The 25,013-nt window shown below is 27.2% G+C and overlaps 1 protein-coding gene across 3 annotated transcripts in view; it reads right to left on the minus strand.

Annotated features, from left to right (window-relative positions):
* The window catches only part of LOC100202978 (supervillin), a 47,344-nt gene extending 33,422 nt beyond the window's left edge, over positions 1 to 13,922 (minus strand). Inside the window, exons 1-3 of one of the 3 annotated variants that reach the window (XM_065799230.1) lie at positions 4,216 to 4,483; positions 3,916 to 4,130; positions 1 to 921 (exon numbers count right to left, since the gene is read on the minus strand). The exon at positions 1 to 921 is cut by the window's left edge and continues 271 nt beyond it. In XM_065799230.1, coding sequence (XP_065655302.1) covers positions 1 to 921; positions 3,916 to 3,963 — 969 coding nt within the window. In that variant the 5' untranslated portion in view covers positions 3,964 to 4,130; positions 4,216 to 4,483. Of the gene's footprint in view, positions 922 to 3,915; positions 4,131 to 4,215; positions 4,484 to 13,771 lie in introns of those variants that run through there. The other 2 variants (XM_065799231.1, XM_065799232.1) reach the window with 2 other exon arrangements.
* Positions 13,923 to 25,013: the final 11,091 nt, after the last annotated feature.

A 25,013-nucleotide genomic window follows, 5' to 3' on the forward strand; every position in this document is an offset into this window, starting at 1 on the left:
AGAGGGAAGACATGTAGACATTGATCGAGCATAGCGTCTTGTTTTTATTTGAGAGCTTTCTTTTTCGTTTTTTTTATGATTTAAAAAATCTTCAGAAATGCTAATCATTGAATTTTCGAAAGACAACTTCTTTTTTTCGTAACTTGGTATTTTATCACCTACCTCATTTACTTCATCCGTTATGTTGTTAGAGCATTCTATATCACTTTTATCATTTAATAGATTATTATCTTCTTTCGACTTTGTTCCCTGGGTAACAAAATGCGCTATTTTACCACTTGATACAGTAAAATCTTCATATGAGATGTTTGTACTAATTTCTTCTTTACTAAGTACATATTGTGGTTGATGATAGGTAGACGGATATGAGTTAGTTCTATAAGTTTCAGTGTTTTGAAACTTATCTTGAATAGCATTGCTTACTTGGCATGTACTTTTAAATGAGTTTAAATTAGTTTGACTTTCTTGGTAAAATAAATCTGACAATTCCTGAGAATGAGCTCTTTCATCTTCGTTATAATCAACTATATTAGTAAAACTAAAAGCCTTATTTTTAAAACTTTTTTTTTCCTCAAAATACTTGCTCCAAGGTTCTTCTCTTTCTTGATGTGCATTATTGGCAGTAAGTAAAATTGGTTTATTTACAGAATGAGAAATGATTTCACTATCGTTCTGTTTCAAATTTTTAGTTTCATTGCACTCTGTATAAGGTTCTGATAAGTGAAAGAAACCAGACCATCGCTTTATTATTTGATTGCCTATCAATTTCCTATCACTCAAATTAGGATTGCTTAAATAGCGCTTGAACTCGATTGTGTCGCAATTGTTATTATTATTATTATTGTAGTCAAGTGTATGAATAGGATAGTTTTTGAATTCTCCAGATAATATCGATGGTAAAGAAGAGCTCAGTGAGGTTATCTAAAAAAATTAGTTAGTGAACGAATATGGGTACCTGTTAAGATACCATAAAAACAGTTTTATAATAATAAAATTATAAAGAAAATAATAAAGAAAAGATGAAATTTTTTTTGTTTATATATATACTAATTTAACAATGGTTTCTTATTTATTAGTCTAATTACAGTTGCATTTTGGAGTTTGGTGGCAAGACATTTATAAAACACCGAGCAAATATTATTAATTCATATTAAGATTAAAAAAACTATAATTTTCAATGCGCTTTCAGTTATATTATAACTTAAAGGTAACTCTAAATCAGTTCCCTCTAAATTACAATATAAAACTGAAAGCTTTACGTCATTTTTTTTAAGCATTTATAACGTAATTGATATTAAGCCATCACTTGTAATTTTTATCATCATGAAGCCATTATTTACCGTTATTGGCAAACACTTTATTTAAATAAAAACATCTTGTTAATACAGATGGAGCCATCAATAAGGCCAAACATTAATTTTAATGATAAATAAAAAAGCATGTTTACATTTGTCTATAATAAATCTTTAGTTTTTTATAAGTGACACTGTTAAAAAATCCGTATACAAATCAATTAAAGGTAAAGTGGAAGCTGAATAGAACATTTTTTATTTTCTAATATCTATAAGATTGAGTTGTAATTTGTAGAAAAGTTTATATGATTTTTGTAATAAAAATAAAGGTTTTTTTTATTATTTATGCAACAAGTGTTATTTATTATATGAGTTATTATTGCTATTACGTTTTAGTCACTTTTCACAGTTCTTTCTTTAAGTTCAGTAATACGCACGTGATTACAAATTAATAATTTTCACTATTAAATAAATGCAAAGTCTTTTGTTTATCTAAATATATAAACTTAAACGTAGTTTTAACCCGATACACCTTGTATTAAATACTTATTTACGCGTAATAATATCAGATTAAGCGTGTTTAATAACATAATGACCTACTGGGTAGAGATGAAAAATATTTAAATATTTTAATGATAAAGAAACTTGTATAATAATATATTGTATATAGTTAATCGTAAATGCACCAACTTACAATTAGGGTAAGCGATATTAAATTATACATTATTAAGTAAATTAACTGATTGTGGGATATTGTTGAGACAGTGTTGTTTTTGTGATTATAGCCTTGACAATTAGTAATCTTTAATATGAAATAAAACAATAAGAGTAAATGGGTAATTTAAATTAGGAAGGAGGGGGATTTTTCTCTTTTTTTTGGGGGGGGGGGAGGAGGGGATTATAAAGTTAAGATTTATATCAATTAGATAAAAATCTTACCTTTTTAAAATATCACTGCGGTGATATACTGGTGGTGGTATACTATAAAAGCAAATACTTTGATACCATCAGCATACCTAACTCTTAAAAATGCATTAAAAGTAGCGCTATCCAGTCAAAATTGTTAAACTATCGTTAAACTATATGTTAAACTATTAAAGCGAGGTTGTCACATTAATATGTGACTAAAATTTAAGCTCCAGTTTTAAACAAAAATTTCTTTATTTTTAAATCTCTTAAAAATCTTTTGGGCTTCACAGATTCAACACCAGATTTGACGCTGACACCAAGACTGTTGTCTAACTCGTTCCTGGTCATGAATCAGTTAAGTAAAAGCTATTTAAAGCCTTATCTACCTCTACATAAAAGATTAAATGAATTATATGTAGAATGTGCAATAGGTAATAATATAGTTAAACGTGACTTGTGACAGATTTAAGCTGTAGAGCAAACTACCGGTAAAGTTTACAAGCAAGGTACAGATAATAAAAACACAGAACTGAAGCTTTGTGTTTTATTTTGAAAAAAGTATGCTTATTATTTACAATTAATCCATGTTTCCAATAAACAAAATATTAAAATTACAATTTTTAATTTATTATTAGTATAATATTACTTTGGAAATAACCCTGCTACTATTTTTTTCATAGTAAATATAACTAACTTCTCATTAAAAAAAAGAAATTGCAATCCTTTACACCCAAATATTGTTGGTGCATAAAAAACACAAGTCTCTAACGTCACTTTAATTTTCCACTTATTTTATATCATTAGTAAATGCCAGTTTTTAGAACTTCTTTCACGTTTTGAAAGCCAAAAAGTGTTAACTTTGCGTTTCCTTTTAAATAATAACCAGAAAAAACTTTTATAGATTTTTCGAAAAGCCCATACTGTAAGCGTGACTAAAAGTCTATTTACGTAAGTTTTATATAACTTATTTTACTTCGATATTTTACTAAAGAGAAAAATGTGGGAGGTCCGGATACCATAAAATTATCTCTCTAAGTATTGCATTGATACACACAAAAAAAAAGTATATAAATACTTTTTTGTTGCTGTTGATTGATTAAATACAGATAATTTGCATTTATTGGAAACAATAAACTTTAGATCCTCTTTCTCAAATTTGAAATTTCACGAGTTTTAGTTTATAATTTTTTCTCTTAAATACGAAAATATATTTAATAACAAAAATATATTTTAAAAAAAAGCTAAATGTTAAAGTACCTTTTTTTTTAACCTAACGTGTACTCTATTTATGCGCGCCGGAATATATCGCATATATTTTAACATTAATTGTAACGACTTTATCAAACAACGTGCAAATAATAATGACGTTGATAACAATTTTCGTATTTTTTATTTTAGTTGCGCAAGAATGTCATTAATTTGAATAAACGCTTTTAATAAAACTCCTAAATAAATTTATATAAACTTGGTAAAAATTATGTATTTATTTTTGCTTTAAATAAGAAATTTAAACTTTTTGAAACTAAGTTTAAAATCTTTTGAACAATTTTAGGATATCGTCAATATGAAGTTTGAGCTTATCGAGCCCAATTGCACGACACAAAATATTACTCTTACTGACATTAAACTTTAGTTGTTTCAGCGACTAAGTAATAAAAAAGTAAACTGAAAAAAATAAATAAAAAACCACCAATAACTTGTTGATGTTACTTACGACATCTCCGGTCGGTATAGCATTGTTTGTTGAATTCTTAACGGTCATTATTTAGCGATCTCTTAAGGTATGGTAACTTTTTTCGGAAAACTACAGTTCATCTACTTAGCGGTTGTGTTTGTTTAACCAGAACAAAAGAGTTTTTAACTTTTAACAAAATAATCTGCTATCCAAAAATGTTTATATAATTTTGATAGTATCGCGTTCGTTAGCAACTAAAAACGTTCGTTAGCATTGAAATAAAAACAAAAATCTTCTGATAGAACCTTTAAAATAAAAATTAAAAAAAAAGCAACAAACTTCTTTTTTTTTTTGTAATGCTGGAAGTAATCTCCTTTGTTTGAACAAAGTGGTTATAAATTAAACTACGCAGTATAAACTACACTATTTATATGTGCTTGATTGCGTTGTTAGTTCTACATCCTTCATTGTGTATTTATTACACGCGGGATGCTTCCTGATAACTTTTTATTACCATAACTTATTTCATTAAATTATTTAAAAAAAAAATAACATCGAACTGATAATTGACGGAAATAGTTTTTTGTGGTTAAAACATTTTTCTTGTAAAATTTGTAAAGTTTGACATGTTATTTTAATAAGATTAAGAGTTTTTAATATCAATTATTAAACAAATATTTAAATAGTTGTCTGTACGTAGAAATATGCTTATTTAATAGATATCGTGAAAGTTTTTAACTAAGGTCTAAAACAATATTTCTTGCACGTATATTACATGGATATGAGAAAGAGTTTTTATTTTACTGTAGCATACTCAACAGTATAGTAGCTTCTATGCATCAGTTATACCTGTCATAAAAGTTCTTGTCTTGCCCAATGCGTTCAAAAATAGTTTTTGCGCATAAGCATCAATCTAATTTTTTTGACGTTTATAGTTAAAATTTTTATTCAGCGTCGATGTAAGTTTTTTACATTTTATTTAGAAAATCATACTAGATAATGTTATATTAAACAATATTTTAAATTATATTTTACGGTAAATCTTAACGATAATTCACGGTAGTTTGTAAACTTAGTTAAAAGAGCATATTGAACGTTTTTTTAAAATAATCGTTTGTTATTTAACATTTATTAGTTCATGATTCGCGGTAACAACAATACGTCATAGATGTTATTTTTATTTTTTAATTTTCTTTTAATGATCGTTTTTTAACATTTTTAACATTAATAACTTTAATAACAAACTTTACACGTCAACTTAACATGCGTCAACTCAGGTGAATTCGCCTAAGGTCTCCGAAGTTCTATTTGATACGGTATGACCCATTAACTAATTCAGTCTTAATTTCTCATGGTACGCGACACGGTTGCGTTTTGTACCGTTTTTACAAAACAAAACAAAATTCATTTTCGTACTGTATTTTTACAAAACAATAAAAATTTATTTAGCTTTATACTGTATTTTACGAAATAAAAGTAGACTAGTTTTGTTTTGTATCGGTTTTTATGAGACAAATTATACTTGTTTCTTTTTGTTTCGGTTTTATTTAAACGTTAAATACCAGTATTGGTTTGGGTAGAAATTTTAATTAAAAGAAAAGTCTATCTCAGTTTATTAATTTTATTTATGTTTAGACAAAAATTTAAAAATTGGCTCTGATACAAATAACAAAATAAGTAGAAAATACATAGCAGAATAGACGTAGTTATTAAGTCGATTGACTTACATTAATATTATACATTATCTCAATATACATTAAGTCAAAAATACAGTATTTTGAAAATTTAGTCGATTAAAATCTCAATATATTGAAAAATTAGATACTAATAATTTAGTTTTAACAACCATAACGCAGGAATTAGAATTCTGGACCAGAAATAGGAGGTTTGAGGTTTCATGCTGGCTCCGAAAAGGTAAGCAACATTAGCGAGGAAAGAGGCATGAAATTTCTGGTTAAGTGCTCAATTCGCTTGAAATAAAAATCGGATATAATTGGTTGAAAATCGTCTATAATTTAGCCTGTCATTTCGGAAAGGACACAAGTCCGTTTCAGTGGTGGGTTTTGTCACTCGCCAAGGAGGGGGCTAATAGGGTCTGAAAAAATAAGGTCCGCATTTCTATGTAACTTTCTTTTTTTAACTTTTTGTACTTTAGTGTAACAATCAAGTTCATATACGTATAATTACATATAATAGTCAATTTCATTCGTCAGTAGAGTAGTCCTATTCTGTATAATAGTCAATTTACAAAAGAATATTTCTGAAAAAAAGTTCCAGGGGAAGGGGGGGAGCTACTACCTCTCCCCCTCCCTTCCTCCTAAAACCCGCCATTGGTGCATTTATTAAAACTAATTGTTAAAAAGATAAATCAAGCTCTGTTTTAAATCATCCAAACTTCATCTCACACTACTGTATTCTCCAGTTAAACAGTATTTGGTTTTATAAAACTAATATAATAATAAAGTTAAAGTTTCTTGATAGCTTACGATATAGAAAACTATAAAAAAAAAGCTCATAATGTTTCTCTGAGCTAACTTTACGTTTTATTTGTCGTATTTTTTAAAACCTACATTTTTGACAAACTACATAATGTAATTAGGAGAGATCTCAATAAAAACAACATATCAAAATATTTTGTAAAATATGGTCTTTGTAGAAAATGGTTACAAAAAAAAAAAAAATTAAACAAGGAAAAGGATTGCATAAAAGATATGTTTTTCAACAAATTCCGATTGTTTATAAATTTTATTCGAAAAAAAAAGAACCTTATCTTTTTTTTGAATTACTTTGAAGTTTCAAGTTTGTTCATAAAAATTTTATAGTTAAAAAAAGCAACGGAAAACCTCAACATTAAATCCCTACCTCGATGGTACTCTCTAATGAAATTACTAATTTTTTAATATTATCTTAAAATGTAATTAGAAACAATCTTCAACACTCTACTGCTTCTATGTGTTAATTTTTTTTAAACTATTGTCTATATGAGACAATATTTTTTTTTTTTTTTTTTTTTTTTTTGTAATTTATTTTCCAGAATAATATGAACAATGTAAATTTACAATGAATATATTACTGGTATGACTTCCAGTAGATCACATGATCTTATCATGAAGCCCTTTACAATCTATATAAAAAAAATTCGTACATTAAAAAATTACATATGCGTTATAGTACTCTTCAGATGTTAAGCAAGTTTTAACATAACATTTTATAATATAGGTATATAACATTCTCAATATAAATAATATTATAAAAGTATTCAATACATGTTGTATAAATTATATTCTTTATACAGTAAACAAAAATGAATATATTTTGTGTTGAAAATATTATTCCTTTTAACTTCTTTTTAAAGAAAGAAAAAGACCACTTGAAAGAAAAATCAAAGTTAGGAAATACTATTTTATTCCAGAGAAATGGACCACGATAAGAAATACAAAACTGGTCAATTTTTGTTTTGCAAAATGGCTCTTGAATATTTTTACTACAACGAAGCTCATATTTGTTTTTGGGTTTCAAATTAAAAAGATTTATAAATACACTAGGAGATACATTTTCTTTACATTTAAACATAAAACATAAAATATTAAAAATATTTAGTTCGTATAACTTTCATTTTTATAAGAAGTGGTGTTGAACTTGAAAAACGATTTGCAAAACTAATTATGCGAGCTGCGTGTTTCTGATGCCGATAGAGAGATTTAAGTTTGGTTTTGTGAGCACTTCCCCATATAATATTAGCATAGTTTGTATGGCAATGAATAAATGAATAATATAGTTAAATTAGTTGGTGTTTATTTAGTATATATCTAGCTTTATATAGAATTCCAATGCTTTTAGCAACTCTCATGGAAATATTATCAATTTGTTGATTCCAAGATAAGTTTTCTTCTATCAAGACTCCTATGAATTTTGTAACTTTTTCTATTTTTATGATTGTATTGTCAATTAATAAGTCAGGCAAGATATTTTGGATTCTCTTTTTTTTTAGAAGTTGGGTAAAAAAGTAAAAAATTTTGTTTTATCCGTATTCAAAGACAATTTATTTTTTCTAAACCAATATGATATTCTTTTTAGTTCATTTTATTAAAAAGTATATCTATGTCTTCGTGTGACTAATATAAATTCGTATCATCCGCAAAATTTACGGTCGTTAAGTTAGAAGCTTTGTAAAGATCATTTATGTTTAATAAAAATAACAGTGACCCAAGTATGGACCCTTGGGGGACACCACATGTTATATTCGCTATTATTTGCGATGAAGATTCTTTATTATATTATTGTTTGCGACTACTTCGGTAACTTTTGAACCAGTTTAGGGTTTTATTTTTAACACCATAGCTCCCCAGCTTTTTAATTAAAATATGATGATTAACAGTATCAAAAGCCTTTGACAAGTCAATGAATATGCCTAGTGTGAATTGAGAATTCTTAAATGAGTCCTCAATACTGCGCGTTACTTAGAGAATAGCGTGTTCAGTAGAATTGTTTTTTTGAAAACCAAATTGATTTTTATAGAGGAGTTTGTTATCAATAAGATAAGTGTATACTCTGTTATACACTATTCCTTCTAATATTTTTGAAAAGACTGGTAGAACTAAGATAGAACGATAGTTTGTTATATTGGTATGATCACCTGTTTTAAAGATTGGAGTTATTTTTACTATTGTCAAACTATCTGGAAAAGGTCCTTGAGTAATAGATGCCTCAAAGACTTTCTAGAGGATATCTTTGATCACATTAAAAGAGTAAATTATAATATTTCCATTTACATCGTCAGGCCCAATTGCTTTTCCTTTTTAATGATTTAAATGCTATTTAAATTTCATAATAACTTAGATTTGAAAAATTAAGAGTTGAATTTGGTGACGATATAAATTCGTCAACAGAGTTGATGTCTACATAAGGAATCTTATTAGATAAGTTATGTCCCATTGTTGAAAAAAACTTATTGAGTTCGGCAGCGATTTCATTTGAATCGGTAAGTAATTTATTTTCTTTTTTTATAGCTTTTATAATGTTTAAACTATTGTCTACATGCAAATTTATACAATTAATCGGTTAAAACTAATTAATGTATTTGAATTTTTTTGAAAAAATTTGAATAAGCTAACGTAGATGGTGTTATAGTAATTTATTCTGCAAAGACGAATTCAGAATCATAACTCTCTTTGACGGACCAAGAGTAAGTGAGTTTAGGAAAGATGATGGATAGTAGAGTGAAAGTCAGAAGTAGTCGAGTTAGAAAGATAGCATAGAAAAATTGCACTAGATGTTAGAATGTGCTATTATACATTTAATCGGTTACAACTAGTTAATGTACTTACTAATAATGTAATAAGGTAACATAGATGTAAAAAGGTAAGATGTCTGTGTCACGTTTTCTGTACAATATGATAAACGTTAGACATTCTTATTATCTACTTTTGGGTTTTGATTGTCATTTTTTAATGGGTAATACAATTTTTTCCGTTAAGTTCCCAAGAATTCAACTCTGAAAAATTAATTCGATAATTCTAAGGCCGGCTAAGAGTAAAGTTATTTAGTTTTCTCTAATAATTTATATTACAAATATATATATATATATATATATATATATATATATATATATATATATATATATATATATATATATATACATATATATATATATATATATATATTTATATATATATATATATATATATATATATATATATATATATATATATAAAATTTGTATTGTAATATTAAAAAAAAAAAATTTCATTGTCCCCATAAAGTTGTTTCTTGTTTTTAACTTTTACATTTGTAATCTTTAGAACAACTTTTTATTCTCTTGACAGTTCACAACTTGATTACTAAAATTTACTTGATTACTCTCAGTAAAACTAATTTTAGTTTTGCTGTTTTGTGTTCAGATCCTGGTGCTGGTGCCTCTGGTTCATCTATTTTTTGTGAATCAGGTTTGAATTGTCTAATTATTTCTTTTATTGTATTGTTTAGCACATCAATTAATCAAGTTATCTTTTTTCTTTATACTTTTTTTTTTAATGAAGTATTACTATTTAATTTTAAGTAAAGAAATCAATGCACAGATTAACGCTAAGATTACATTATTTTATCATATAAAATTCTGATCATTACCTTTCCATTACCTAATCATTAGTTCTGATGGTTATCTCTCCTAAAGATCATAAAAAATATAAACTTTTATCCAATTTTTTTCTTAATCTAATAATTCTTTCTGACAAAAAAAGAACTATCCCCATGCCTTAATCATTCTGGCTTCTTTCTCACGTGACTAGACAACATTCCTGCCTTGTAAAAATATTAAAATATTCAACAAGAGCTTTAATATATCTCAACAGCCGTACCGCAGTGGTTAGAGTTCCGGCCTTTGAATCAAATAGTCCGATGCATGCTTTCTAACATGGAAAAGAAAAAGCAGTGTTATCTTTCTTGTTAAATGCTTATCCGACATGCTCTGTGACAAACCCGCGTAATCTTTTTGAAGAGTCTTAATAATTTGATAAATAAAGAAAGAAAAAAAATGTATATTGTAATTTTATTTTCCTACCTGCCAAAAATCACCGTTTGTGGTTTAATAAAAAAATCTTGAGTCTAATAATTTACGTTCTGAAAATTAACACAAACTTTTATTTTCTCGTTATATTTGTTAACCAAAGTAACAAAAAGTTTCTATTGGAAGCGGTGAAGCAAGACAGAAACTATGTATTTATAAAAGTTTTAAAACTATTAATAAAAAATCATATAAAAAGCTTAATTTACACAGGAGTATTTGAATATCTGTCAAAACTATTGACAAAGTAGACCACTCTATACTTTTAGACAAAAAGCAGTTATTATATTGGAACAAAAAAAGTCTTTTTTTTAGTTTAAAGCTAACTTACTGATTTGGATTCTGGTATATTAATGACTTCGTGCTAAGTTCAGCAAAGCTCTTATCATTTAAATCTTTAGCCCTCTCCTGTTTCTGAATATATAAATACGTTGTGCTCATTTGTTGCTATATGTCTAATCTCACATAAAAAAACTGAAAACAAATTGAAAATAAATACAAGGAATAACTATTTTCTATAGCTAAAGGAGACGCTAGTAAGACCAGGCTATATTGTAATTTTCATTCTCTAATTCCAATCTATATCTATAAATCTCTTATCTTTCCTTAAAACTTATGATGTTTTTACCATTTTAGACAAGATATAAATGTAGATTATATATGTAGATGGGTCTTTTTCTCTTTTCTGTTAAAACAATTAAGGTTGCTGCTAAAGTTAATTATTATTTCATGTTATACCTACCAAAATTCAATATTTTATAACTCGTCATTTAGCAAAGTTGCTTCCCAAAGTTGCATTTTAGATTTCTACCAACCGTTTTATTGCTCTTGCTTTTTAGTTACTATTAACTTGTAAATGTAACATTCCAAATAATCATAGTTAGAATAACTACGGTTCACAAAAAGTAGCACATAAACATGTTTTAAGTTTTTCATTCCAATTTTTATTTAAAAAAATCAATTTTTTTAATATTTCAATCCAAAAAATAAACAAACTGGTTGATGTATGGTGGGGGTAAAAATTGCTCACATTATCACCTTCCTGTTTCCACGCCTGGTTGCCTGGAGCTTTGTTAAAAGTAAATTTGTTTAAAAAAATGTGCTAGAAAATCATTGACTGCAGCTTTTGTTTATTTAGAAGCACTAAATATCAAAAATCTTTTAACAATAGGAAACAATACATTTTATATGGGTAGCCTGACCACATGACTATATCTTGCAGTGTTCTCCAAGGATAAATTCTGGCTCCACTTTTATTTATTATTTATATAATTTCCATAAGTTTTCAAAGATTTTAAACTCAGATCTTTTTGCAGATGACACGAATTTAATTTACTTTAATGGAGATGTAAACCTTTTATTTAATATAGTAAACAAGGAGTTTTTAAATCTAACAGAATGGTTTAAAGTGAATAAATTGTTTTTTACTATTATTTATTTGTTTATTGAATATAAATAAAACTAACAATATATATTTTTTAAAGTTTTGACTAAAAAGGAAACATTTTACTAAAACTTCCTAATCTTTATGAAATTAATGGAAGATTAATTTTCAAAAAACATTGGCATACTATACAGATAATTATTAAATTAAAACTGCTTAAAAATCTTTCTCCCTCATATATTGATACTTTAACAATGTTTTTATTGCTTGATGCAGCTCTAATGTAGGTAAGACTAGAAAACTAAAGTAGACAAAAAAAAAACCTTTGTCGAATTCTTATTCACTCCTTATCAGTAATAAATATTAATATTTACCCTACAAGCAGAGGCGATTCTACAAATAAAATTAGGAGGAAAAAAAAAAAGGTCCTCAAATCTAAAATTTACTCGACTGAATTGTGTCAAATACCCGACTAGCTGATTTAATTCGTAAAAAAACCGACCATACCTTGAAAATCACTGTTAATGAATTAAATTCTTTCTTAGATTTAATTTTTTAACAACTGTTTTAATAACTTGTCTTTAAACTTTGTTTAAATTATTTTATTAACTTATCTTTAGTTCTCAAGCTTTGAGCTTTTGTTCAAAACTTAAAAATCAAATAAGATATAATATTATGTTCTGATTAGATATAACATTATTTTCATTTAAATTTAACTTAGTAACTAATCCTAACAATGCTTGTATATAGTTTTTAGTAGTTTAGCAGTTCTTTTTAATGGTTGTAAATATGTTGCTTTACAATAAAAGCACGTCACAGCTTACGGAACGAAGTAATAAAGGCGATTCCCCTGGTCATGTAGTAGGCTTTTACGGTAAAAACGGTCAATGCGCGAAAAATATCGATATACTATGCCTTCACTTACACTGTTTTACATTGATAGCGTTTTTGCTTTTTAACTTAATTAAATCTTTTTTAATTGGAAAGTTAAACCCTTATAAATGAAACACATGTTACAATATGGTACATCGATGTTTTTTGTGCATTTACCGTTTTTATCAAAAAAGCTCAACCCTATCATGTAAATATCATTTATATAACACGGGATAGTATATTTTTTTTTTACTGACAAAATAGTTGATATTATTATTGTTACTATTATTATTGTTTATCAATAAATAGATGGCAAACCTGTAACATCAACTATAGAGAAGCTATCAACACTTTGAATTAAACAAAAAGATTTGAATCACATTAACTGAATCACAAAAGTTATATTTGACCTACTTAACAAATTTAAAATAATTACGTTTTACGTTTAAATGTGATGAATTAAACGTTATTCTTTGTCATTCAAAGTTTTGAAAAACTTTTTTTTTTGTGATAAACATTGGTACAAACTATCGAAGTCGAAATTAATAATAATTGATTGTTTTGAATAATGACGGTAGGGATTGAAATAACGAAATATACAAGCATTGATTGACGGTAAGGTTTAGGGATGGATATAATCATGGTTATTTAAGTTTAATAGGGGTTTTAAAGTTTGTACAAGCCCACCAAAAACTTTATTTAAAAGAAATTTTACTGAAATATTTTTTCAATTATTAGTAAATTTTGAACTATGCTAAAAATAAAAAATATAGTATAACAAAGAATAATCAATAATAAAGTTCTCCTCTCCCCAACCCTCTCCTAACCCTTTCCCTACTTCCAAATAAATTTAAGTTGAATAATAATGTAATTAGTGCCACAACATGGGGGTTGTGGCACTAATTACATTTGGTTCTTTTAAAAAATATTTTTATAAAAAATTCGATAATAACTAGATCCTAGATAATCTTCTAACATTTTTCATTAATTTTTAATTTCAATTTTTTTAAATATGCACAACTTTAATAGTAAAGTTATTTAAAATAATTAAAACATATAAATAATTAAAAAAATACCGTTTCTTAGTCCACCAAGTAGTCTATCAAGTAGCAATGATTTTTGAGTCAGCACAATGTGATTAATCATAGTTTGGTTTTCAGGCGAACTAGGGTTCGGCAAGAAAACCAATTATTTCTATTTATTATTAATTTGCTAAAATATTTAACACAATTTCATATAAAACATTTCCAGTAAAAAAAAACACAAAAAAAAAAACAAACATGTTTTCTTTGTTAGATAAAACTAAAAATAATAAACAAAGATTTATCAAAGATTTATATTTATTTTATTTATAGGAAACTCTCAGCTACATTTTGAATTCAAAGAATGTAAAAAATTATTTTAAATACATTCAAAAAACAGTGTTGAAAATTTTCTCTATGCGTTTTTTTATTAACTTATAACAGAATGACCAAAACTATGTTTTCATAGTGAAGTATTATATGTACATAAACGACTAAAATTGACTGACAAAATTTTGCTAAAATATTCAACACAATTTTGTATACAACAGTAAAAACAAAAAAACAATAATATGCATAAAATTTATTTTATGCATATTATTGCATACAGTTAATATATACACATTCAAGATAAAAAATATGCTGTGGTAATTGGTTTGTTTAAATAGTTATAGTGCAACGATTGATTTGTTTCAATGTCGTATATAGTGTATAAAAAGAGTTCATAATTTATTATGTATAAATATATAAATCGACTGATAAGAAGAAAATAGCATAAGTAAAGTACATTTATAAACTCACACATAGGAATAGCAAAAGTAAATAAATATAGATTGAATTGCGAGTTTTTATGGTCAAAAAAAAATTTATGGGGTAAAAAAAATTATGATCAGGAAATTATCTTGAATGCGTTTTAATTCCATTTGAGATTGAAACAAGTTGCTTTCGTAAAACTTTTTTTGAACCGTATTACAAATTATATAAACAATGAGATCCCTGAGATGGAATGTCGTTAACTCAAACTGTTAATACGGCAACAACTTTCATCTGGTTTTAAAACTTTGCATTTATTAACACTAATTGAAATCGAAAAACTCAATTGCTATTGAAAAATACCTTGAAAGTTCAAGTAAACGGAATTTCACTCGAAAATGCAAAAGCTAAAGTTCACTGTGATTCTAAAAACTAAATTAAGTCCAAACCTTGTATTATTATATAAATTCTATATAATAAAAAATCTATTATCCAATACCTAAAAAACCAATATCTATAATATCTAAATGTAAAATCAAATTATTTATAATTTTAAGTATTGAATCATTCAAAAAATAAAACATTTGAAAGAAAAAATTCATCTTCAGATTTTCATATTGACGATGGGTTATTTGTCTTTCATAAAGATCCGGACAAGCTTATAATACCAAACTGCATAAGAAACTACAAAAGTATAATACCAAATTCCACATAAATTCATATAAAGAGTAACAAGAAAAAATTTCCGGTAACAGCATTTATTTGAATAAATATAAATATATATTTAATTATAAAACAATAATTGTGAACGATGAACTTCCTTTTTTCTTAAAAAGTTTATAGTTTTTCAGAAAATATTAAATTTGTTGATTAAGAAAAAAAAAAGGAAAAGTTTGTTACAAAAAAAATTAGTAACATAAAAACAGAAAACTTAGTATGAGAAAAAAAACTTATCATAAAATACCCCGTTTTTGTCTCAGTTTTACCTATAAGTCAGCAAATATTTATCTTCATCTAAATAGCGGGGGGTTCATTATTGCTTTTCTTTCAACTACATTGGTTATTGCTTAAAAAATTATTTTTTCTGTTATATTAGTAAAAGTTTTCGGTTTCTTCTGTTATTTTGTTAAAAGGTATCGCTTTACTGCGTAATGTTGGTAAAAGTTATCGCTTTCTTCCACTATGTTGGTAAAAGTTATCGCTTTCTTCTATTATGTTGATAAAAGTTATCGGTTTCAACTTTTATGGCTATAACTACTTTAATAATGTTTTTATATATCATTAAAAAACTTATTTAAACGAAAATGATATAAAATTGCAGCAAAAAAAAAATATTCCAAACTATAAATATTTTATCGATGAGTATTTTTATAATTGATTATAAATAAACTTAGATAATAAATAGTCAATAGAATATTGGTTCTATTTATTTTTATGTAGTTGTACAAAGAACAATTTCTATTTCTATACAATTCTAATTCTATTCAATTCATTTAACAATAAACTGAGTTTATTTTTTATGTATTACAAAACACACAAAAAATTGAAAGTAAAAACTTTAAACTAATCTAAACTTTATAAATTAAAATATGACAGCAAATGTTCATCTTTTTACATTACTGTAAACTTGCTGCTGTCAGCACCAATGCGCACCACTCCCTACCCACTCACTTACTATCCACCTAATTTAAATTTAAAGCAATCTTTAAGATTTAAATTTTTTAAATTAAAATTTTCGCTTTAGGTCCAACCCTTCTAAACTCGTATTCATAAAAAAAAGATGATAAAAGTATATTTATAATCATAAGTATAGATAACATTTTATATAACAAATTCAAAATCAAATCTGAAGTATAAAATCTAATCAAAATTCACTTAGGGGGATGTAACTTTTTAAAAATTAGCATAAAGAAATGTTATATTTTAAGTAAGAATTACGCATTGGGAGATTGCTGGAAAAAAAAAAATCTTAGATAAAATGCACTTAGAGGGTTGTGATTTTAAATGTGTTTAACAAAACATGGGGAGATCAGATATAAAACATAGAAGTTTCAAATGGTGGATATCTTATTTTGAAATAGGCGGAATTCTTATTTTATTCAAAAAACGCACGAGCTTTGATTTTCTAAATAAAAAATTATTATTATGAGAAATATATAATATAACGGAACAAAATCACAATATGCAACATATTTTGATTTAAACTGTTTGATTCCATTTAAAAAGCTTGAAAGCTTACTTCCTCACTTTATAATTGTTTACAAAAACAAAAATTCCCAGTTTATATTTATTTAATAGTTTTTGTATATGATCAAGTACTTCTTAAAAACTATTCATTATTAATAAATAAAATTATAAATTTGATTGCTTATTCTTATATATTATTCACCTGTTATACGTGTTTTTCAAATATACGCGTAATATTTTTAAGAAGCTTTTAAAAACCTATTTATGCCACATCTTTTTGTGATATTATAAATAGATAAACAGTTTTTCAATGTTGTCGGATAATGAGGGTTTGATATTAGATGTCAACAGGTTTAACTTATCTTTTTCAACTTGAAATAAAAACAAGCAGATTATTTACTAAAATTAGCAACATACAAAAAGTTTTCAAATATCTTTAGGGATTGTCCATAAAGTACGTACACTCGGATGCGGGAGAACAGGTCTGTAAATGTCGTATATGAGATGGGGGGCAGGGGTTTAGTTATAAAAGAAGACACTAAATTAAAAAAATCTTATAAAATGTTGGGTAGGTAGGGTAAAAGTGTAAATACTTTTAGGGAGGTGGAGGTTACTCAAAAAAGCGTATATTAAAATTTAGGGGGAGGGGGGAGGAATGATGGGGTCGGTTTGAAATAAAAGCTTACGTACTATGGACGACCCCTTTGTGTTATAAAAGACATTATTTCAAAAGCAAGATATCTAAATTATTATTGCCACTTTATTATCTTTATTGTTTGAAATTAACTATGTTGGCCGCAACTTCCAATAATGTAGTTTAAAAGAATATTTGTGGTATATGACTACATATCACCCGTACTTCCAACATAAATGTGTTAAAGCAAAAAGTTATTAGCAATAACTATTGCCTAATGACAGAATTTTGAATAATAAAAGTTAATTTTTCAGCATAAAATTTTTTTTTGGTGTTTGGCGCTTGTGCATTTAATTAATGCACAAGCGCCAACTCGTCCATTCATTAAATGCTTATTTATTTATGTGTATTTTAACATATTTTCCACAAAAGTTCTGTGTCCAATCATTATTCTCATTTCTTTTTCTTTAACTTTTCAACTCCAACTCCCTTATTTTTCAATTTATTAATTTAGTCAAGTAGACAAAGTCTAGCGTTGAAGTTCTGCCCAACTTGTTTGACATCAAAATTCAAAATGCAATTTCTTTTAATCAAATCAATCATATAATGTTTAGCCCATAAGATGAATTAAAACCTTGTTTAGCCTAGTTAATTTTTAATTTATTAAAAAATATATTTTTTAGAAACTTAAAAAAAAGTTGTGGCGCAGTGATTAGAATAATGTCTCAGAACAAAGAGGTCCGAGATTCGAACCGGCTCTGACCAGATAAGCGACATTGGCGAGGAAAGAGACGTGAACTTCCTAGTTAAATGTTGTTGCGCGGTGCTCTGTGATAAGAACTTAACGGTTTCTTGGAGTAGCTAAGAGGTTTTCCATAAATTACGTCACGGCTTTGGGGAAGGGAGGGAGATGGGTTAGTGGTTTTGTGACGAACTTGTTACCAAAGAGTTACAATGTTGTGATGAGGGAGGCGGGGGGGGGGGAAGTGGTTAAAAACGGTCAAAATTGCGTGACGTAATTTGTGGACAACCTCTTAATTATCACGAAAAACTAACATAGTTTATTATAATTTGCTGTAAAAATGAATATTAAAAAAAAAAGGATAAAAATACATTTGTTATTTTTGACCCCATTATTTATAAAATTTTAACAAATAATTAATTACTTAACGTTTCCGTAAATAATTATTTGATTGGTTTAAGTTTCAAAAAACAAATATTTTAAAAAACTGCTCATAGTGAATAACAACGGAACTGTTTATTCTTTGTAATAATTTTTAACAATTTAAAAAAAAAAACCTTATGGGGAGCATTTTTTTGCTCATCATATTCAAAACATTGACATTAATTTTAATTCATAAATTTCTGACTTTTTATTTTTAGGGTGGAGAGAGTGCAGCTCATCTAACACAGGAAGGATACGATTAATAACAACATTTTAGCAGGAAACCATAAAAATGCATGGCTTGAAACTAATTATATGTAACTACAAATACGTGCAAACCATATATGTACAAATTGTACTTTAAAAATTGTGCTTATAGAAAATAATAAACTTTACAAGAAATGTGCTTCAATACTTTTAAGTTTTGTAAACTTATTTTAAACTCAAAATGTTAATAGAAGAAAACAAGTTTAAAAAATTATATTAACAGCCTCTTTACATTTGAATATTTGTATATATATTTTGGATGTATTGCTATGAAGTTTACCGGGTTTTACATCCATTTAAAAACAAACATGACGTCCATTTAAATCAACCATGACATTCATTTAAAACAACCATGGAATTCATTAAAAACATCGTGACAATAAATTAAAACAATCATGATTTTTAATTAAAACATTTAACGCATGCGCAATCTAAACATTCTATATTATTCAAAAAAAGAGAAGGTTTTATTTATATATTTATTTATTTAATGCTATGTAAATTTATTTTTTATTAACATTATTTTAGTTTATTTCAATTTAATAGAATTTATTTTAATTTTAAATGGATGCCATATTTTATTTTAAATGGATGCAAAACCCGGTAAGGCGTACCACACATGTATACATATTTTTTATACAATAACTGTATTGGTATAAAACAACCATAGCGTTCAATTAAAACATACACGATGATAATTAAAACAACCATGATTTCCTATTAAAACATTTAGCGCATGTGCATATTTTTCATTAAAACATGCAGCAAAATTCTGTTTCTCAAAATATACGAAAATTTGTTGTGAGACTAGTCGTTGATCAAAGAAGAATTCAATCTGAAACTTTTTGGCCGCGAAAAACTCAATCTGAAGCTTCATGCCGCGAAATTCCGTTTCCCAATATATGCGAGATCTATAGATCTCGCTAGATTCACTACAATTGTTGTGAATCTAGTCATTGATTAAGGAAAAGCTCAATCTGAAGATTCATTGTTAACAGAAGTTAATCGAATCACAATACAATCAATTTTAATAAGACACGATCGAACAAATTCAACACTTCCTGGTTTTAGAGGTGACGCTGGTCACGTTATTTATAATGAAGAGATCAGAGGAAGAATTGAAGAACTTATAAACGATAATACAACGGCAACTATAATTGAAATTAAATATGCTTTAAATGTAAATGTATTAATTGCAACTGTCTGGAGATGGGTGACCAATCTTGGATACACGTATAAAATTACTCGAACTATTTATGAAAGGAGAAACGATGATGCTGTAAAAAATCTTCGAATTGAATATATTAGGTGGTATACTTCAGTCTCACCTATTCATAGCTATCAAAATATTGTTTTTATTGATGAAAGTCCATTTAATTTACACATGTTTTGCAGTTATTCATGGGCAAGAAGAGGAGTAAACCCGATCATTTGCCCTGGGTAACGTAACGTTTTGATAATACTGTCAATCAATGGTTTAAATATTATTCACTGCAAAGCTGTCAGTGTTTCAGTCAACACAGTTTTGATTCAAGAACATGTTGATGAAGTTGTACGAGTTTTGGGGACAGAGAAATAATTCACCCTGGTGATGGATAATGTCAGAATCCATCATAATGTTGAGATGAGGGCTCAGAACATTCGAATAAAATATTTGCCACCATATTCACCATACTTGAATCTGTGTCAAGAGATTTTTTTTAATCTTAAAAATAACTTGTGAAGAAATACGGCCCCAGTTGGAAGAAATGAACTAATTACAACAATGCGTGAAGCATGCTTATTTATTTCTAATGTTAATTTATCGAACTATTACACACACTGCGAAAGCTTTTTTGTAGCGTGTCTTAGGTCAAATGAGTAATTGGAAAATAAACAGTAAATTTTAAATAAAATTATAAATGATTTAAAAAAATTGAATGAAATAAATAAAAATGTATATTTAAATAAAACCTTTTTTTTTAACAATATAGAATGTTGAGATTGCGCATGCGTTAAATGCTTTAATTGAAAATCACGGTTGTTTTGATTGATTGTCACGATGTTTTAAATGAATGTCATGGTTGTTTTAAATGGATGCAAAACCCGGTAACGTTAAATATATTTTGTAAGCAAACGGAGTTACATTCTTTTTATATTTTTATTATTTAATTTTTATATTTTTTATGAGGCTTAGCGATATGACTAAATTTGTTTTCTTCTTGCCAAAGCCATGTTTTTATATATATTTGGAAGTTTAATCTTGACTTTTCTTATCAGCAAAATAGATAATAATAATAATATTCTAACGCATAGGGGAGAGTGTGGTATGATAAGACAAAAGATTTTTTAATGTATCACACCATGTGGTGAAATAGGACATGGGCTGGCTTGAAATGGGACAAATTAAAAAATAAATTATTCTGTCTAATACGCATATTGATACACATATTGTACAAAGGGCGGATCCATATGATGAGCGATGGGCGTCCGCATCTCTTCCCACTCAATATTTTGAAAATTTTTCTTTGTAAATTTTAATATTATAATAAGCAATGTTTAAAAACGGAAGTAAATTAAGAAGGCAGTTTAAATGTGGTAAAAAATTTAAAAAAGTTTGTGTTGTGCAAAAAAAAAAAAAAATTGGACTGACGGTATATCAATATATGACGTAGTTTCATAGTTACATAGATTAAGACAGTGAAACACTAAAATTAAAAAAAAAAAAACTATACAATCTGAAAATTTTCACCCTCTTCCTCCTACTTTATTAGATATTTTGGATTAACCATTTTAAACCCCCAAAATCCCAAACCCTGCATTCTTACTCAAATGGATGCACCAAATCAAAAAAATTTAAAAACCAATTTAACGGAAGAATGAGTGATATTAGACAGTGTTCCATTTCACCCCAATTCCCCTGTCCTAAATTACCCCATCACTAGTAGTTGCGAGAAAATCTTTATTTTATATAGTTTCCTTAACCAAATACTTACCACATTTCTTCAGTAAATTAAATATTAAGCATTATTTAAAAATCATAAACATAAAAATATATGAAGACAACAAATATATATTTACTATTAATGATGTCTTCGAAATTCAGGGAATTTGGTAAAGTTTCTGATATTCACGAATATTTTGAAATTTTTTTTTTTCTTCTGAAAAACACAATAATATAAAGTATTGGTTTTAAACTTAAATTTAGTTTATGGTAAAATCATTTGACATAAAACTATATTAATATATATAATGTCCTATATAAATAATACTATACTAGTATACTAATATGGTATACCGTATACTCATACAGTATACCGTATACTAACACTTTGTATACTAATACGGTATCCCGTATTTTGAAAATAAGCTCTTTATAAGAAAGACTTTGTTTTATTCATTTTTATAACAGTCATTTTTTTTCAAAGACGTGTTAATTATATCATGTTGTTTTTAATATATGTAAGTAAAACATACAAATTTACTTACATACTTTGAAAATTTATATATTTTTATCATATTTATGTGTTTTATACAAGCTAATCTTTTTCATTTTTTTTGAACTACTGTGCAATCGCCTCAAAACAAAGTTTTAAACAAACAAATAAATAACCTTTGAAACAAATTTTCGGCTTTTACAAAAATCTCAAGATGCTTTATTTGTGTTTTGTATACAAGACACAAATAAAGCATTTTGAGATTTTTTCTTCGTGACCTTTTTCTTTTTTTTTGTTTAACACTAACAGGACATATAAAAACTGTATTCTTTTCTAATTAAATTGATTAATTTTTGATAAAACTTATTAGTCTTGAATAAGCTAAATTTGGTGCTATACCATTTTCAACAACAACAAAAAAAATAAAATACCGCATTCAACTAAATTTAAGATTCTAAATATATCTGAGATTATGAAATAAAATAAAAATTTACTAGTTCGCGGCTGAATATAAAATATAAAACGTCTGACGCCTACCCACTGAGAAAACAAAGATAAACCATTTTGATATGAAGTTTTTTTTTTACTTTTATTCTTTTCCCTCTAAATTAAAAAAAAAAAACTACCACCGCTTTGTTATTTTATCCTTTTAAAAGTTTGTTCAGAGGTTGATCTTTTGCAAGTTTTGCGCAAGTTTGTTAACGCTGTAGCAAGTTTAGCTTCTTTGTACACACCCTCAAATTTACCACAACAGCATGCTCGAAACTCTCTTCTGTTTTTTTTCTTGTTTGTTGCATGTTCGTTGTTGATGTGATTCAAGAAATATTGTAATCACTAAATTTCAATCATAAAATTTGACCAAAAATCAATTAAATTAATTAAAATTTATCTCTGGAATAGTTATTGAATTCACCTTTGTGAAGTTTTGCTACAGCGAATAGTTTTTGAACTTTTAGTTTGTTTGATTGGGAAACATTACAGAAAAAATATAAAAAATCTAAGATCCATAGCTCAATTTAATCAAAAATTGGCAGTACTCACATTAACTTATGGTCTGAAAATTTGCAGAAATAATAACATGGTCATGCAAAAACGGAAGAAGTGCATTAAAATTGCTTTTCAATCTTTCAAAAATTGAAAAAATTTATTTATTTGAACTTATTTATTCGTGCTTTGGCCGACAAATCAACGTGTGACATTATTAGATCTCAAATGAACAATCCTACAGTAAAACACTCTTTAGTAGATGATGTCCAACAGGTGATGATGTCCAGCAGGTATGCCGTAGTAGTGAAATAAGTTTTGAAATCTTTAAGAACGAAAAGAATCTGCTTTGCAGTTTTAAGTGATAAAACCCCAAAAGATATTGAGAGAACTTTAAAACCCACTATAAAATGGTGGCATATAAAAGAAAACATTCCAAATTTTTTTTTTTTTTTTTTAGCGAAATTTCTTTGATGTATATATATATATATATATATATATATATATATATATATATATATATATATATATATATATATATATATACATATATATATATGTAATGTATAATATATATATATTTTTTTAGATGCCCCAAGAAGTCCTAACGGTCTTGTCACAGAGCACCGCGAAAGTGCATTTAACCAGGAAGTTCACGCCTCCTTCCTTACCGTGACGCGAAAATATGTCCAGAGCTCGTTTCGAGCCTGGATCTCCTGTTTATAAAGCAAGCGCTCTAACCACTGCGCCACGGCCGCACATCTATAATATAAATGCACCAGAATGGAAATCTAGTTAGGTAACGAGTTGTTCATGAACGGTATCAGCAACATAACGGATAAAAAACCGCATTCATAATGACATTCTGGGTACTATTAAGTTGAATTAAAAATAAACCAGCCCTTTTCACTTCTAATACAATGACTGAACGAATTAAGGATTTTAATGCAGTCATTGTTTTAAATGTTCTATCTATTTAAAATTTATAGGTTAAGCATTTTCAAATGATTCGCTGAATGAAACTTAACCAGAGTCATTGTTTAAAAAAAATGAATAGATTTATTTAAATAAAAATATGAAACAATTAATGCTATTGCATTTTTAAAAATGTAATTATAATTAGTATTAATTTTTACCTGGTCGCTGCAAAATATCCATTTTTCTCTACGCTCTTTTGATAAAACTGTGCTATCTTTCATTTGTTTGCAAACTTCTTATGGTAAATAAAAGAAAAATCTACTTTTTTAACGTTTAGAACAATTTGAACATCCATTTACAACAGAAAAGTTCACAATCTTGCACAATGCATAATGTTCCACAAAATGCTGCACACAATACACAATGTTGCACAAAATGCACAATGTTGCACAAAATGCACAATGTTGCACAAAATGCACAACGTTGCACAAAATGCACAATGTTGCACAATGCTGCAAAAAAACATTTACAACACAAAAGTTCATAAGTTTACTATGGCCGCAAGTCGTGCGGCCGTGGCGCAGTGGTAAGAGTGCTAGCTATAGAAGCTGGAGATCGAGGTTCGAAACGAGCTATGGACATGTTTTGCGTCACGGTAAGAAAGGAGGCGTGAACTTCCTGGTTAAATGTACTTCCGCGGCGCTCTGTGATTAGAGCGTTAGGTCTTCTTGGGGCACCTAAATAACAAAAAAAACAAACATAAAAACAAAAAAACAAAAAAAAATGTCAGTAATCCGACTTTCATAAATTAGTAATCTCGGTCTTAAGCAGGCTCGTCCCGAGGAGGGGGGCGTTATGGGGTGTGTGTGTCTAACCTCCATAGTAAATTAATTAGTCGGCAAATTTGAACAATGGAGTCGGCAAAATTGGATTTGTAGTTGGCAGTCAACAAATATTTTCAGACAAAGACCT

The sequence above is a fragment of the Hydra vulgaris genome, chromosome 06 (assembly GCF_038396675.1).
Source record: "Hydra vulgaris chromosome 06, alternate assembly HydraT2T_AEP".
In the NCBI taxonomy this organism is placed as follows: domain Eukaryota; kingdom Metazoa; phylum Cnidaria; class Hydrozoa; order Anthoathecata; family Hydridae; genus Hydra; species Hydra vulgaris.